The sequence below is a fragment of the Diabrotica undecimpunctata genome, chromosome 8, assembly GCF_040954645.1.
Source record: "Diabrotica undecimpunctata isolate CICGRU chromosome 8, icDiaUnde3, whole genome shotgun sequence".
NCBI lineage: Eukaryota > Metazoa > Arthropoda > Insecta > Coleoptera > Chrysomelidae > Diabrotica > Diabrotica undecimpunctata.
The window spans coordinates 35,274,753-35,291,573 of NC_092810.1; the positions used below are offsets into that span (position 1 = coordinate 35,274,753).

Sequence of the window (16,821 nt, forward strand, 5' to 3'; positions counted from 1 at the left end):
AGAGGGGGAGGTAGGCTGGAGCTGAAGATATACACAAATAAAACAAAAGTAATGGCCGTTGCATGTGCACAAAATGCCAAGATTAATATTCGCATCTACAACATACAGATAGAACTTATACAAAAATTCCAGTATCTTGGTTGCTGGATAACAAACGATCATGACTACGAAGTTGAAATACGTGCTCGTATAAAGTATGCTAGGTCCGCTTTTCAAAGAATGAATTGCTAATAAACTCTACCTTATCGTTGAATATCCGATACCAATTTGCAAAAACATTCATTTATTCCATATTGCTATACGGAGTGAAAACATGGAATCTCGGAATCACAAGTATGAGACGTGTAAGAGATGTGGGTTTTTCGAAGGATGCTGACAGAGCACATGACCATCAACGAGGTGCTGAGAAGAAGGGGGACTGAGAGAGAATTCCCAAATATTGTAAAAACCTGAAAAACGAGCTATCTAGGACATATTTACAGAGGAGAAAAATACAACTTCCTACGACTGCTAATGGAAGGGAAATTGAAAGGAAGGAGAGGTCCAGGAAGAAGAAAATGCTCCTAGCTGAAGAATGTAAGAGACTGGACAGATACGGACACACATTCGATACTAAGAACAACTCAAGATAAAGAGCAATTTGCTTTAGTTATAGCCAACCTTCAGTAATTGAGAGGGCACCTTAAGAAGAAGAATAATTAAATTTATTGTAAAATGATAGTTATTTATATTTTATTATTATTATTTGGTCTGAATTTGACAGGTTTGTCATAAATAAACAACATATGCTTCTATGTTTTGTTAATACGTTAACAAGAGATGTTAGGAGCAAACATAATAATTTACTGAACTCGTTTAAAATATAAAAAAAAATAAATAATAAAATTACTTTATTTAATTTTAAATATATTACTTAAATTTTAAAAATATTGAAAACATAGTACGAAGCTCCCCGCTAGTCTACAATACCGCCTACTGTACAAATTTTTTTATATACTTCATAGTTTAGTCGTAACAAAACAAAACCAGAGGTTTACAACATACAACATACAGGGTGCAACAAAACCAGAGGTTTGGTGCACCCTGTATATATAGATATATGTATATCAAAAAACGAAATCGATTAAGTCCACAATAAGGAAATCGACAGCACAAACATCTACACAAATATCTACCGCTGAATTAAGTAGGGCCCACTTGCTTCCTCATGATGGGATGGCGTGGAAGCTTATGTAGTACACCTTAGAAAAATTTTCACTAAATAGAAATCTAAATAACAAATAGAAATTCGTATTTACCATAAAATATTAGTTCCTGTGAGTTTACGCCTATCAATATAGGAACTCTATTGATCTGTCCGTTCTTTACTTTCTCGTGACTTAGACCAAGTACCAGACTATTGCTGTCGTTATTAAACTCAATTACTGGAGACCACTGCATATCAACGTTAGGAAAGCAATTTGTATATTCGATTTTACGTGTCTGAAAAGGAAAGTTAATAATATATATATATATATATATATATATATATATATATATATATATATATTGAAAAAGTTGTATTTTATTAATTTTATTTTTATTTATAATAAATGTTGTAAATTTTAAAATATGTGGTTCGTTGTTTAATTTAATATATACCTCAGCTAGCTCAATTATGTGTTCTAAGCAATCTGTCACTGTGTGACATCGACTCTGTAGTCTCCTGGTAGAGTTCAAAAAGAAATTAAACCAAAATTTACTTTAGACTTTTGATAAATTAACCCAAATGAAGCACGTTATTTATTAATATTGAACAAATTTAATATAAACAATTAAATTCGTCTGCAACTTGGGTTGCCTTTAAAAATTTACAAAAATAGGAATCGTATAAATCTTAATGTGATTTAGTGTCGTGACAATAAAAATTTATTACAAAATGTGGAGACTCTCTACAAGTACCTAAAAACTAAATAAATATTGCAACTTTATAAAGTGTTTAAATGAACTATAAAGAAAAAGAAACTGAACACTTTATTCCGCTGACTTTTAACTTGCATTCAAATATAATCAAAATTTCAAATGATCCCCAAAATTATTATCCAACCTCACTTTAAAACAGTTCTGATTTATTTAAAGAAAACTAACTACTCGCAAAATAATCGGTGAAACTGGAATATCAATCCTCTCTTCGGAAGTTATGGTACGTACTATTCTATTTTTAATTTAATGATCATTAATATTTTCAATTTTTTAAGGCCTATCGCAATTATGTTAATTCATGAATTTTAATTTTCTCAATTTAAATGACATTTCTGTACTCCAATAATAATTTAAAAGTCAAATTGTTTCTTTTACTCTCTGGAACAAATTCTGGATATCTCTGCTGTGGAAACTGTGGAAAAACTAAAATTCTAATTAGACGAGTTAAAAAAACACTCCCGACCTATTCCACAGTTTCAGGGCTCCTCTTCGTCGAAAAATCCTCGTCGGCCACCCCAAAAAACCTATTCTCCGTTGCTAACAGCAACCAACGTTCTTTTTCTTTTCATCTTTTTTTTTAAACCATAAAACTGTCCTGTTCTGACACATTTGTCAATCCACATTAATTTCTCATAATCACTTTAATCACATCTAATTTGGGAATTTATAAAAAAAAATGTTCAGATATAAAACTTATTCTATTACAATGCTAATACAATTTATTCTTTTCATCTCCACATCATTGTAATTTCTTATTTAACAAAACCCCTATTAATTTAGCTCCCACAGACTTGCTTGACAGTTTATTTTCTGACGTTTTTTTTAAATTTCTATGTTTAAATATTTTTTAAGAATTCTTCTTTTTTTGTTCTTTTTAAGGTTTAGACGATTCACCTATACACTAGGCAACTATACTATTCAGAAATTATTAACACTATACCAGGTAAGTCAAAATTAATTTATTTAACAATTTACTAATCTTTTTCTCTCTTTTATTTCAGAGTCGAACCCACATTGTGATGGCTTCATGAAATTCATGAACAACAAACTCATATAAAAATCCATTTAAGTTGTATCCTTTTTAACATATTGAAATCATTTCAATATATATATATATATATATATATATATATATATATATATATATATATATATATATATACAGTCCTCTCTCTCTATAACGATATGCAAGGTACCGGGAATTTTAATCTTTATAAGGAGAGATCGTTATACAGAGAGAGACAAAATTCGGTACTGTGGTATTAATAATACTGTGCTAAATAACCTATTTTAATTTAAAAAATTTATCAAAACGAATATAGATGAATTAACACTGTATTGTACACCACATAGATTTCTTAAAAAATAATATAAGCAATACAGTATAAAAAACTGACTGTACAATTAAAACATGTATACTGTACAATAACAAAATAATATTGATATAAGGTTGAATGCTCGAATACATGAACTTTGATCAAATGAAAGGCATACATCGAGCACAGTTTAAATCTTGCCCAAGTACTTTCGCTTCCTAGAGCATCTTCAGAGGCAACTGAAATAAGCCAAGAAACGTCAATTTTGGCCTATCCAACAATCATAGAATGCCATAAACATAAAATTGTACATTACACAATTTGTGCAATGTACAAGTGTAAAGTTTGTTTAACAGTAAATTGTTGACTTGAATTAGTACCGACTATAAACATCCTGGGTTAAGGGATAATACTATAAAAGGTCCGGTTTCAGGTAAAATTTGAACATGTTTGCTTGTAAAATTTGTCAATCTTCATTTCTTAATGCTGATTTAATTGCGTACAATCCAAACTCATTAAAATTTCATTAATACAGATAAGGCATAAATTAACGAAACTGTACTGATGAGACGGTTTTTCGAATTCGATGGTAGTGCGCGACGGGTTTGCTAATCACCTTTTAAGTGGTTTTCAGGTATTTATATAATATTCAGGTATTTAAGTTTATAAAACTGAACACCAACCAGTATTTAAATACTAGTTCTTGATAAAATTTGTTTGTCTTTATGTATCACGGAAAGTGTTAAGTAATATTAGTCATTTTATTACTTAAGTTTTCTATCATTATATGTCGTCCGTGGGATAATAACAATGGGACTTCTTCTAGTTTCCGGTAAAGAAGAAACATTTATCTGTAGATGCAAACCAAATTGTAAAAACTATATACACTACCTTGACTTAAAAGAGGACTTGATATAACTTTCGCTACGAGTGAAATATGCGATTTGACGAAAATACCTCTGATCACAGTAAAAAGAATTACATCAAATCCCATAGAAACAAGAAAAAAACGTAAAGATTCCAGTTTCACCAAATATATGGACGAAGCCGATAAGAACTTAACACGTCGAAAAGTCTATACCATGTACAAAGAGCAACGCATACCTGTATTAAGAGCTCTGAAGCAACGGCTCAATGTTGACGAAACCCAAATAAGCTGTAGCCTCACCAGATTAGGGAAAATTTTGAAAAGTATGGGCTTTCGATATCGTATAATTGACAAAAGGCAAGTAATTTTGGAATCTTATAGATTACAAAAATGGCGTTATGAGTATATAACTTCGATAAGAAAATTCCGTTCTGAAAATCGTCCGATAATTTATCTCGTCGAGACATGGTTTGACACACATTCAACGAGACATAAAGGATTTGCCGATTCCTCCGGTAAATTTAAGACAAAAGCTCCGTCAAATAAAGGGAAAAGAATAACGATTTTACATGCTGGATCAAAAAATGGTTGGATTCCAAAATGCCCTGTGGCTTTCTGCAAAGAATATTAAAGACTAATGCGTCGACTACCATGAAGAAACAATGGCAGAACTTTTTGAAGAATGGTTCAAAAATAATCTTATGCCAAACATTCCCAGAATAGCGTGATAGTAATGAACAATGCAAGTTATAACAGTCGCCAACTAAGTAAGGCTCCAAACTCGAATAATCCCTAATTGAAAATTCAAAATTACATTAAGACGAATGATATGTATTTTGAAGAATGTTACACCAAACAAGAGCTTTTAGTTTTAAAGGCATTTTCTATAAAAAAGTATATGTTTGTGATACATTGGCAGAGGAAATGGGACATACAGTGCTGCGGCTTCCACCCTAATATTGTATGTTTAATCCCATAGATCCTATGTGGCACGAATTCAAGTCTAACGTGAGGTCATAAAATATTTCTCCAACGTTATAGAGTTCATAAGAAAATGTGTCAATGATATTCTTCCAAGTAGTTGCAAAAATTCTGTCCGACACGTAATAAGTAAAGCAAATTCATATGTTCATGTAGATCATAATATAATTGAACCGATCATAATTAATTTAGATGAGAATAGCGATAGCGAAACAGAACTATGTGTGGAATGATACTGTCATCAAATCTACAAATGTTACGATTAAAAAAAAAAAACGGTTCTTTTCAGAACAACAAATTATTATTAATGTTTGTTTTTCTATAATCTTAGCAATTAAAATAGATTTAATTTATTTTAAAACTCATTTGAAAATATTAATTTCGGGTATATTAGGCAAAGCAATATATTTTACATCCGTTTTTATGTTTTTGTTGTCGAAATGATTGTAAATTTTGTGGATCCTTTGCTTTATTATAGGAGTACCATCTAGTCAGTGTTAATTGTCAAAAGACCAACTCTGTTTGCTTATCGCTCCGGACCGGTCTTAACAATAGGCCAAGTCAGATAAATTTAATAATATTTACGACAGTACTAATTGAAGTTAACCATTTTCTGCTAAACAAACTTTACAATAACTAAGATTACTACTGTCTATTTTATTATTAATGGCATTCTTAGTTCGGTTGATATGCCACATTTCGAGAAACAATCTATTTTTGTAATTGCTTAATGATTACAATATTTTCACGTTATCATAATTAAACTAGTGGCCTGTTTTTATAAAGTGTTTGACAACAGCGCATGTCTTGTTTCTCCTGTTGCAGTAACTTTTGTGTTCTGTGATCCGCTGTTTCAGCCACTGTTCGGTTTGTCCAATATAACATTCCTGGCAACCTTAATTTTGTAATTGATATATGAAATTACTATTATACATCACTGGTGTCCGATCTTTAATTTTAGAGAATATGGCTTTGCATTTAAGGTTGATGTACTTGCTAATTTTTATAATTGTGAATCTATCGACTCTCTGGATCTCTTCGCGACTTGCCATTAGTGCCCCGGGATCTAAATTTGCACGGCTGACAACCATGAATTTAGTTTTCTTAATATTAAGGTCTAGTCCGTATGTTACGTTCACAGTTCTCACTCGGTCTAGTAAGGCTTGTAAATCATTTAGGTTGGTTGTTAGTAACACAGTGTCATCTTCGTAGCGGATATTATTGATGTATTCACCGTTCACTCGGATTCCCATCTCTATATTGAAAAGAGTCGACTGGAGCACACAGCCTTGCCTTACTCCTCGTATCACTTGGTCGGTCAGCTGGTCTTCGACCTTGACTTGAGCACGCTGGATCACGACTTGATGTGTATATTATTTGTAATTACTAGGTTTTCTGATTGCCGTCATTGTTCGGACTATTTTAATCAACACGAAAAAAGTCTATGCAAATTCTATTAGATTGTGGTGTGAGTTAAAGATGATGCTGAAAAAAACATGTACTATTGACGCGGAACAACAAAATGTTTACCATCGAACGAAAAGCGATGGCGCGCCGTCATTGAAAGATTGATCGCTGTAATACAATTTTTAGCGACTTAAAATTTGGTATTCTTAGGAACTAGTACCAAATTGTTTTATAGAGATTATCATGATAATTTTTTTAAAGGAAGTGGAGATATAACCAAATTTCATCTTCTTCTTCTACTTCTTGGAGATCTTTCGATCTGTTTAATTCTGAAGCTGCCTCTGGTTAATTTCCTGGGAGGTAGATTGCCAACTATCACTCCATCTTTTAAGTGGTCTTCCGGGAGGCCTTGAACCGGGCGGGTTGTTTTCTAGGGCAATTTTTGGGAGTCTGTTCTCATCCATTCGTCTTACATGATTGTACCACATCCTCTTACGCTGCGTTCCCCATCTTACAATATCTTGAATTTTGCACTGCTCTCTAACGTTTGTATTTCTCACCCTGTCTCTTCTTGTTTTGCCCACTATTGTTCTTAGGGTTTTCATTTCGGCAACCCTTAGCATCTGTTTGGTTTTATTGGTATCTTCGCGCACTTCTATTCCATATGTCATGATCGGTCGTATACAAGTCTTGTAGATTCTAATTTTACTATCTGTGAGCATATACGGATTTGACCAGACTATCTCCCGCAGACATCCCGACAACACGGATGCTTTGTTGATCTGACTCCTTAGGTGTTTTACTGGGTCGTGTGTGCTTGATATATCTATGCCCAGATATCTGAATTTCATCACCTGTTCTATGGGGTTGTTCTCAACCACTAACTTACATCTGAGCGGATCTTTTGCTATTGTCATACATTTAGTTTTGTTGGTAGAAATGGTCATATTTATTTGGCGGCTTATTTGAAAACACTGAAAGAGCTGTCTCTGAAGATCATCTTCTGATTCGGCAATAATTGCTGCATCATTTGCGTAACACACCATACCAATTCTTTTGTTGCCCATTCTGTATCCGAGATTGAGAGATGTTACTTTGTTTATAATTTTGCCCATAAGTAGGTTAAACAAGAAGGGGCGTAAACTGTCGCCTTGTCTAATTCCTCCCTGTGTTGGAATACTTTCAGTGAATCGGTCTCCTGCTCTAACTTTGGTTACATTGTTGTTATTTAGGTTATGGACTATCTTTGTTATGTTGGTCGGTGTTTAACCAAATTTAATCCAGTTATTTCAGAACACCTGAATATTGTCAATAATGTTAAGAGAACAAAATCCGTATTCCACACTACTTGGGAGACGATTTTTAAAATGAGTTAATCAATATTTTAACTGAATCCCTTCATCATAAGATAATATGTTATAATTCTCGACCCCATTAGATATTACTTACACAGAACATAATATTTTTTGTAATTAGGCGTGTGAACATTACTGAGATATATGAGAGATAATACTACAAGCTATAGTATTAGAAATTAAACGTAATCAGCTTATTTGGTATGGCCATGTTCAACAAAAGCAAAGGAGAAAAGCTATATTTTTATTTTCTTTATAAATAAAATTACCGCCATCTTAAATGTTGCTTCCTGCAGATCTTTAAGTTTTGCAGACATTAGAACATCGAGTAACTCAGTGGATGAAGAACTGTCACTAATCTTCGAGTTTAGCAGTGAACCTGAAAAAATTAATAAAATAAAATAATTATAATATATCTCTAGTTGCAAAAAGCGCCACCTCTGCAGAAATCGAAATAGCAGGACACATTGGCTATGTTGTGAAGTGCCTTCGTATATATGTGGTCCTTTGGGTCGAGTGAGGTACGCGATTGTCAAGGACATAAGTGATCGAATTTTTTTGGGTTCGTGAGAAAAATTTTTTTCGATGGAGAATGGAACAATTTGGACTATTACTTAAAAACGGAATAAGGGATATAATGGTTCTTATTTGTTGATATGATAAGAGATAAGAGATTGATATATCTGGCTCAAGGTATCAATGTCGGATTTTTATTTAGGGAAGATGGATGTTTCAGAATTTGGCACATCTCAAGGAGGGATTGCTTGTGATAATTTTGTTGTTTACAAAGTATTTTGATATTAGTGAAATCGATACTGTGTATGGTTGAGACTAAAATGTTGTGAAAGGGCACAAAAGATGGTACATCTAGAAATTCTAATGTCGCTTTTATGAGACGTTATTCGACCTCAAAGAGATCGGGTGGTCTGGCAGATGTCGCACGAGTTGCACTCTGCATAGAGGATATGATAGTTCTGGTCTTCGAAAACAACTTTCCTACGGTTCTAGCGTTTTTAAGGCTATTTTAACATGTAAGTTTTTGAAGAGTTTGGTAAGCTTGTTTGCGATTTGTTCACATATTTTGTATTTGTTCAGGGGTGAACAGGGAGTTATTCATTTGTATGTTGTTGGAAATGGATGCTATTGTTAAAACGTTGAGTGCTTCAGTGATAGAATGCCCATAGCTTTTAGAAAAAAGAAATTTATTGATGATGGATGCAGGATAGGAGTTATTAATAAAAATGGACTTTCGTAGATTAAGAGATTCTTATTTGTATAGAGGGTGTGCAAACGTGTCTACTCTAAGGGTGAGGGCTTGTAAGATATTATGTTTGTAACATATTGAATGTACCTAATACATGTTTCGATATACATAGATTACTTTTAGTGCTGGCCAAATTTTTATTTGCTAAAACGACATTGTCAATACGTCTGCTATTAGTTGGCTCACTGTAAAGGACCGTATATTACTTATTAAAATGCACGAAGAGATATTTAAATGTGAACCGGTATCATTTTAATTTTCTCAATAGTAAGCGAAGTATTATTTGATTTGCACCTCGTACAATTATTAGTAGGTTATGTTACACGTACGTGCCACCTCCTCAATTTCTTGCTGTACTATGCAACGAAGAATTTCGAAGTCAGAATTCGTTAAGGTGCCTTTTTGTTCAGTATGTAAAAAATGTAGTTAAATTTTACTTACCCAGTGTAAAAGCAAATTTTTGGGCATGCTTCTGCAAACTAAAGCAGTTTAAAGCCGTACCGCTCTCCAAAATGGCACCTCTAAAAAGTCCTATAATAAACATATATGTGTAAAATGAAACGGGTGTGGCAGTCCAGTGGGACTGCTGGTAGAAGTTATACTTATATACACGCGTTCGCCGTTAAAAATTTATATAGGAGTCAATCTGCACAATCATTACATATGTAATGCTATAGGTAAGAGAGAGCAGAAAGAGAAAAAGAATTAGTTATATAGGTATATGCATGATACTATGATTAAGAAGATAAGATATTGCGCATAAGTCGTGACGTAATTGGAGAGTTGCACGTTCGTAATGTCAGTTTTTTGTATGTGTCAATAAATAATCTTTAATAAATAGTTTGGAGATATCCTATATTATTGTAATTATTAAATCTTTATTTAACATTATTATTTTGCTAATGGAATAATTTCATCACAGATTGTATAAAAATCCCATTAACAAGAATTCAAATTCTACTCTCCAATGACGGCATGCGCGAATACGTTTCTGGAATATTTTTGCCTCTGGTGCAGTAATAACCTTTTTTTTAGGCTAACGTATTTTTTATTTGTCATCAATGTTTGTTTTGAAAAAAAAAACGGTTTTTTATTGTTTTTATTAAAAAAGCAGAAAACAAACCAAATTGTTGATAAAACAGACATACGAAAAAAATGGAAAATACAGAACGTGGTAAAATGTCAGTGAAATATCAATAACTAATATCGTGTATTGCCTCCACTTGCTCTAATGACCTCTTGCAGACAACGGGGCATACTATCAATTTTTCTCCGGATTACATGTTGTGGTATGTTATTCCACTCTCTCACTAACAGATCCTTAAGCTCCTGTCCGTTGTTAGGAGGAGATGTTAGGGGTTGAATACGTTTTTTCAAATCGTCCCAGATATGTTCGATGAGATTCAGGTCCGGAGACCTAGCTGGCCAGGGTAAACTCGTATTTCCAACCTCGTCCAAGTATTGCATACTAATCGTGGCAATGTGCGTTCGCCGTTGTTCTGCATAAAAACGACGTTTTCTCCAAACCTTGCCATGTTATGCATAACATGTTCTTCCAGAATCTCCGTAATGTCCCTTCGTGCAGTTAAGGACACATTTTCGATAAAGGGTAATTCTGTGCGGAAGTCGGAAGATACACCTCCCCAAGCCATGACACCGAGCTTCCACCAAATGGCATTCTTGGAGCAATGCAAGCTTGTGAAAATCATTCACCGGTTCTCCTCCAAACTCTTACACGTCCATCGGATCCAGTTAGGCAGAAACCGGATTCATCTGAGAATAACTCTTCGCTCCAATCGTTAATTCCCAATGCGCGTATTATCGAGCAAAAGCTAGTCGTGCAACTCGATGCGCCAGGCAAAGTGGCGATCCTGTAGCCATTACTCGAGAAGATAGTTCAAAAGAACGAAATTTTTTCCTGACTGGTGCAACGCTAACATTGCGATTTCGTACTTCCTGTAGACGATTTCGATGCATAATCGCAGTTAAGGTCCGATTTCGTAAAGCCTGAAACACAAGAAAACGGTCATCTCATACCGTGGTCATTCTTCTTCGTCCAGAGCCAGGTCGTCTGGATAGCAAACCCTTCTCCTGAAAGCGTTGAAGCACTCGTTGAACCGTAGAAAGGCTTACGCTAACAGTTCTTGCGACTTGTGACAATTTGTGCCGTTTCAACAACAGTCAAGGGTATTTTTGGCAAAAAATAAACAATAATATTGACACTAATAAACACTAATGGTGGCAATAATAAACGTGTGTTCATTGCATTTGAACAGAAAGTCGAAGCACAAATGAGACATTTAAAACAAGCGGCAGTTACAGGTACCGTTCATTTTGGGAAGTATGTGCTTTCCCGCGAAATCGGCACTATTGCAATTCTTTGTCGCAAAGGAAACCGCTAAGCCGACAACAATTCCCAGAAACATGCATTAGTTTGTATTTGTGTTATTATTATTTACGATAAAGCTCTTTAAAAATGAAATACCGGTGATTTTCAAGGTGACCCGGATTTTATGATCGCGATTGTATATATACATATATAAATATGAATCTACACTCACCTGGTTCTCTTGTGTTAAGAATGTGGTAACAAGTAGACACCGCTCCAGCGCTTTGTCCTCCAAGGGTCACCTTGTTTGGATCTCCTCCAAAACTGGCAATATTTTTCTTAACCCACTTGATTGCTAAAAGTTGATCTTTAAGTCCCAAATTCTTCGGAATAACATCATCTTCAGTGGAAATAAATCCTGAAAATTGAGCTCAAAATAAGAAGAAAAATAAACGATAAATATTAGGGGTGGTTGTAGCAAATAACTCTAAGGTGGATAGGCAATTAAAATTTATGCGATGAATAAACATATGGTAAAAAAATTATCAATAACGTATCGTAACATCAAGTCAAAACAGAACTAAATAGAAAATACTGAAACAAAGCAAAGCTTTAAATGAATTGTAGAGCTAAGGATGATAATGCTTTATTCCTTGTAATTTAAATTTAAAAAGATTTTGAATTATTTTTCATTTCTTTTTTAAACTAATTTTAATTTCTATAATTTAAAGGAAGTTTACCTAACGGTCCCAATCTGTAATTCATCGTTACAACAACAACACCTTTATCAATATAATAATCTGGGCCGTAGACGTCTTTAATTCCAGAAAAAATCGTAAAAGATCCTCCATGGATCCACACGAACACGGGAAGCTGGATACATGTGCGTTGAGGATCCTAAAATGTTAAATTTTTACAACAATTTTTATTTTTGCGTTAAACGTAATTAATAAAAAAAAGAGAGAAATATTTTTCATCTTGTTTAACAATTTATTTAATAAAAAATGAGTTTTTCTGTCATCATTGCATGTGGTTGTACTTTTTAAAGACAAATCACATGCAATGATTTTTCTGACGGATGTTCTCAAGTTAAAGTTGATTTCATATAATCGATAAAACTATCTTCAAATATATTTGTCCCAGAAACGCAACTAAAAATATTGACAATAGCATTTTAAAGTCATCTAATTTGGGCGAAAATAACAGACTAAAAGTTATATAGGGGCAGACGTGAATTCCGATCACATACTAATGATCACGAAATTAAGAGAAACTATCCCAATGGTAAGAGAAAAGAGAATATTGCATAAAAGGAACAAAGACACCGCTGACAACTTCCAGACAACGTGGAAGAAAAACTACTTCAAAGCAAAAATCAAGGTGACATCGAAATGGAGTGGGGAATAATAGAAAAAGCTATGAAAGAAGCATCTCAAAAGCGGTTAGGTCAAGTAAAGAATAAAAAGCCGTAATAATGGTGTGATTCCGATTGTAAGAAAAGCCTTAACAAACGAAACGGGACAAGACTAAAATATATGGACAAACCAAGTGACGAAAATAGAAATGAATATAAACCAGAGAAAAAACACGCGAAAAACGTGAGTAGGAGGAAGAAAAGGAAGCATATCGATAAAAAGCTCCAAGAGATTGAAGAACATTATATTAATAAAAATGTGAGAAACTTCTACTAGGAGGCGAAAAGGAGCAGTGACCAAGGTGCAAGAAACCAGATTTTACTACAAGAGTAAAGAAGGGCACCTAATAGGAGAAAAGTAGGGGAACTAGATAGATGGCAGGAGCATTTTAGAGAGTTACTTAATGAAGAACCAGATGGAAATGATGAGGAGAAAATGGAAAGGGTAGGGGAAGTTAACGACACTGCAGAAAAATAAGAGAACTCATATATACCATCAAAAACAATAAAAGTGCAGGCAGCAATGGTATTCTTGTAGAACTAATCAAACATGGGGGAGAAGCACTTATAACGCGGTATGTAGCTGACGAAAATCTGGGAGAGAAAATGTCAGAAGTATAGAGAAATGCAATCGTATTTCACATTCATAAGAAGGAAGATAAAGCAGTGTGCTAAACATACAGAGATATCACTCTTTTGGATGTAATATATAAAGTACTCGCCAGAGTCATAAGAAGTAGACTGGAATACCAGGGAGGATTAAAAGAGGGCAGATCAATCATAGATTAAATATTGATGTTAAAAATGATTCATAGCAGTACATACCAGCAACTGTTAAAGCTAAACCTGATAAAACTGTGAAAGCTAAAACAAAAGGTGATCAATCTAGTTAAAATGAAGACCGATAATAGAGTAAGGATAGAAGGAAGCCTAACAGGAAAATTTGAAGTAAGAAAAGGACTAAAGTAGGAAGATCCGCTGTCCCGAATTCTCTTCAATTTCTTGCTGATAAAAATAATGAAAGAGGAATACGAACGAAAGGTATGATTTATGATAACAGGAGCCAAGTTCTGGCCTTTGCGGATGATGTAATGTTAATGGCAAGAATAAAAGAGAAGTGCTGAAGATTTTCAAACTCTTTGACAGTATTGACTAATTGATAATGAGCAGAAAACAAAATATATGGAAACGGAGCAGACCACATATGAAGACACACAACTGAAAACTACCAAAAACAACGAAATTAGAGAGTATTGCTTTAAAAAATGTGTAGGAGTTTGAGTATCTAGGAATAAACCTAATAAGTAAAGGGTAAGAGAGCCAAGAAATTGAGAAGTGAATTTCGAGAGTAATTTCAAAGGAAGACAGTAAGAGCTCTACATAAACTTTCAAGAGCAAAAAACATCTCCAGAGATGTAAAATTAAGACTATGCCGAACATTGATCCAACTTACAGTCCTGTACGGAAGTGAAACATGGGTTAAGAAAAAAAAAAATCAAGAAAATATGTTGAAAATCTGAAAACAACGTGTTTTAAGAAAGATATTCGGGGGAGTAAAAGACTATGAAGATCTTTGGAGGAGACGAACAAATGCAGAGATCGGAGAGATGTACGGGAAACAACAAATAAGCCAAATCGTTAGGACAAAGAGACTTATCTCGAGAATGACAGACTTAAGGTGGGCAAAGGACTCGCCACTAAAAGAGAAAGGAAAGAAAAGGACGACCTCGAAAAAGTTGCTAGAAGCATGTAAGTAAGATCTTCAAACAATCAGGAAAACACATTGGAGAACAGCGGCCATATACAGAAGAAAACGGAGGAAAGCAGTGGAAAAATTACTAGCCATGGGCCTCTAGGTCCTATACATATATATATATATATATATATATATATATATATATATATATATATATATATATATATATATATATATATATATATATATATATATATATATAGAAGTAAACGTTAAATAGTGGGTTTGCAGCAATAAAAATGAAATGTGTACTCTTTTAAATTTTTATTCCAAGCTTTCGGACATTGGTTATGTCCTTCATCAGGGAGCTACAAATGTGATTAAGAAATTGTTGGTGTTGGTATAATTAATTAAAAATTGTTTCTACTTACAAACTTAACGAGGTTGTATCAACAAAGATCTATTATAATATTGATAAAATTTATCATGGTCTCTCATCTATTTTAATATATAAAAACTATTTTTATGTTTAAAATTTTAAAAAAATTTTTACTGTAAATACAAAAACACTTAATTATTCTAAATAAATACGTGACATTATTTTGACAAAATTCTTTTAAATGTCAATTGATAAATTGTTGTTTGTGTTATTATTACATTTATCTAGTAGTAACAAATAGGAGAACATTTCATTTAGATGGCCAATATCCGTTTTATGATTCATTGTATTATTATTTTGGCAAATGTAGGCCATTTCAAGAAAAAGTCTTTTGGTGATGTTACTTTCCTGTTCTACTACTTTGATGTTATTATAATCTATCTGATGCCCATTTTTAAATACATGTTCACCCAATGCAGTTTTTTCAGGATGCAGTCTATTATCTGACTTGTGGGATGTAATGCGATCTTTAAGGCATCTTGATGTTTGACCATAGTATACTTGTTCACATGATCCGCACGGTATACAGTAAACAACATCTGTTAAAGACAAGAGTGCGGATTGGTCTTTAAGTTTAGAAAAAACTTTGTTAACTGTTAGTACCGTTTTATGTGCAATTTTGATATTATTAATTGATGAAAAAATTTTACTTAGTTTCTGTCCAATGTCTTTAATGTATGGAAGAGATACATATCTAATTGTAGTTTGTTGTGGTAAAGGATCTACAGGTCCAATTCTATCTTGTGATACAGACAGATTTTCTTCGTTTCTTAAATGACTAGTTAAATTTTGTGGAGTGTTAAATAAAATTTTCTTTAGTAGTATACTTGGGTATGAGTTTTCAATGAATAGGTTATAAAGGATTTTTAGATTTTTTGTATGGAAAGCGGTATCGCTGATTTTAAGGACACGATTTTTCATTTCTTTAACTAAATTTAGTTTCATCGAATATTTATGGTATGACCAATAATTTAAATATCTGCCTGAACTGAGAGGTTTTCTATACCAATCAACCAGTAAATGGGTACCTTTTCGTATTAATTTGGTATCTAAAAAAGGTACTGAACCTGTAGTATCTTCACATTCTAATGTGAATTGAATGTAGGGGTTGTAACTGTTAAAATACCAAAGTATATCATTTATCCCTGTGCTTGGTAATGCTAATATTATGTCATCAACATATTTTTTTATAAAATGTAATTTATAAGGTAGGACAAGGATGATGGTGTCTAGTATGTGGTCCATTACATAACAGGAAATTATTGGTGATATAGGGTTCCCCATAGGTGTACCAAAAGTTTGTTTGTAAAATTTGTTGTTAAATGAAAAATAATTGTTTTCGAAAAGAAAAGTTAACAATTTGAAAAATGTGTCCTTATCAATGTTACAATGTTGAGCAATAATCTCCCATTTATTACTAATGGCAAGTGTACATATATCTAGATAAACATTGCTAAATAAGGATACTACATCTAGGCTTGCAATCACGTAGCCTTCTGGCAATTGTATGTTATTAAATAATTGATTAACTTGAAATGAGTCTTTAATATAGTATTCATTATCACAATTATATGCATTCGTTAAAATATCTGTTAAGTAGTTAGCAATGTTTTCTGTAGGTGTGCCAATAGAGGCTAAAATGGGTCTAACAGATAATGGGGTTTTATGTACCTTTGGTAGACAATAAAACTTTCCAGATATACCTTTATAGTTAGATAATTTCTTTTTTGTAGCCTCATCTATTTTTTGATTGTCAAACAACGATTTTACTACTTTATTACATTTTTGTT

General features: G+C 33.1%; 1 protein-coding gene across 1 annotated transcript in view; it reads right to left on the bottom strand.

The window, feature by feature from the left end:
- LOC140447424 (venom carboxylesterase-6-like) overlaps window positions 1-16,821 on the bottom strand; it is a 78,370-nt gene that overhangs the window by 26,402 nt on the left and 35,147 nt on the right. Inside the window, exons 4-8 of the mRNA XM_072540066.1 lie at window positions 12,223-12,379; window positions 11,715-11,900; window positions 9,595-9,684; window positions 8,159-8,268; window positions 1,299-1,482 (exon numbers count right to left, since the gene is read on the bottom strand). Of these exons, the coding sequence (XP_072396167.1) occupies window positions 1,299-1,482; window positions 8,159-8,268; window positions 9,595-9,684; window positions 11,715-11,900; window positions 12,223-12,379 (727 nt within the window). The remainder of the gene's footprint in view (window positions 1-1,298; window positions 1,483-8,158; window positions 8,269-9,594; window positions 9,685-11,714; window positions 11,901-12,222; window positions 12,380-16,821) is intronic.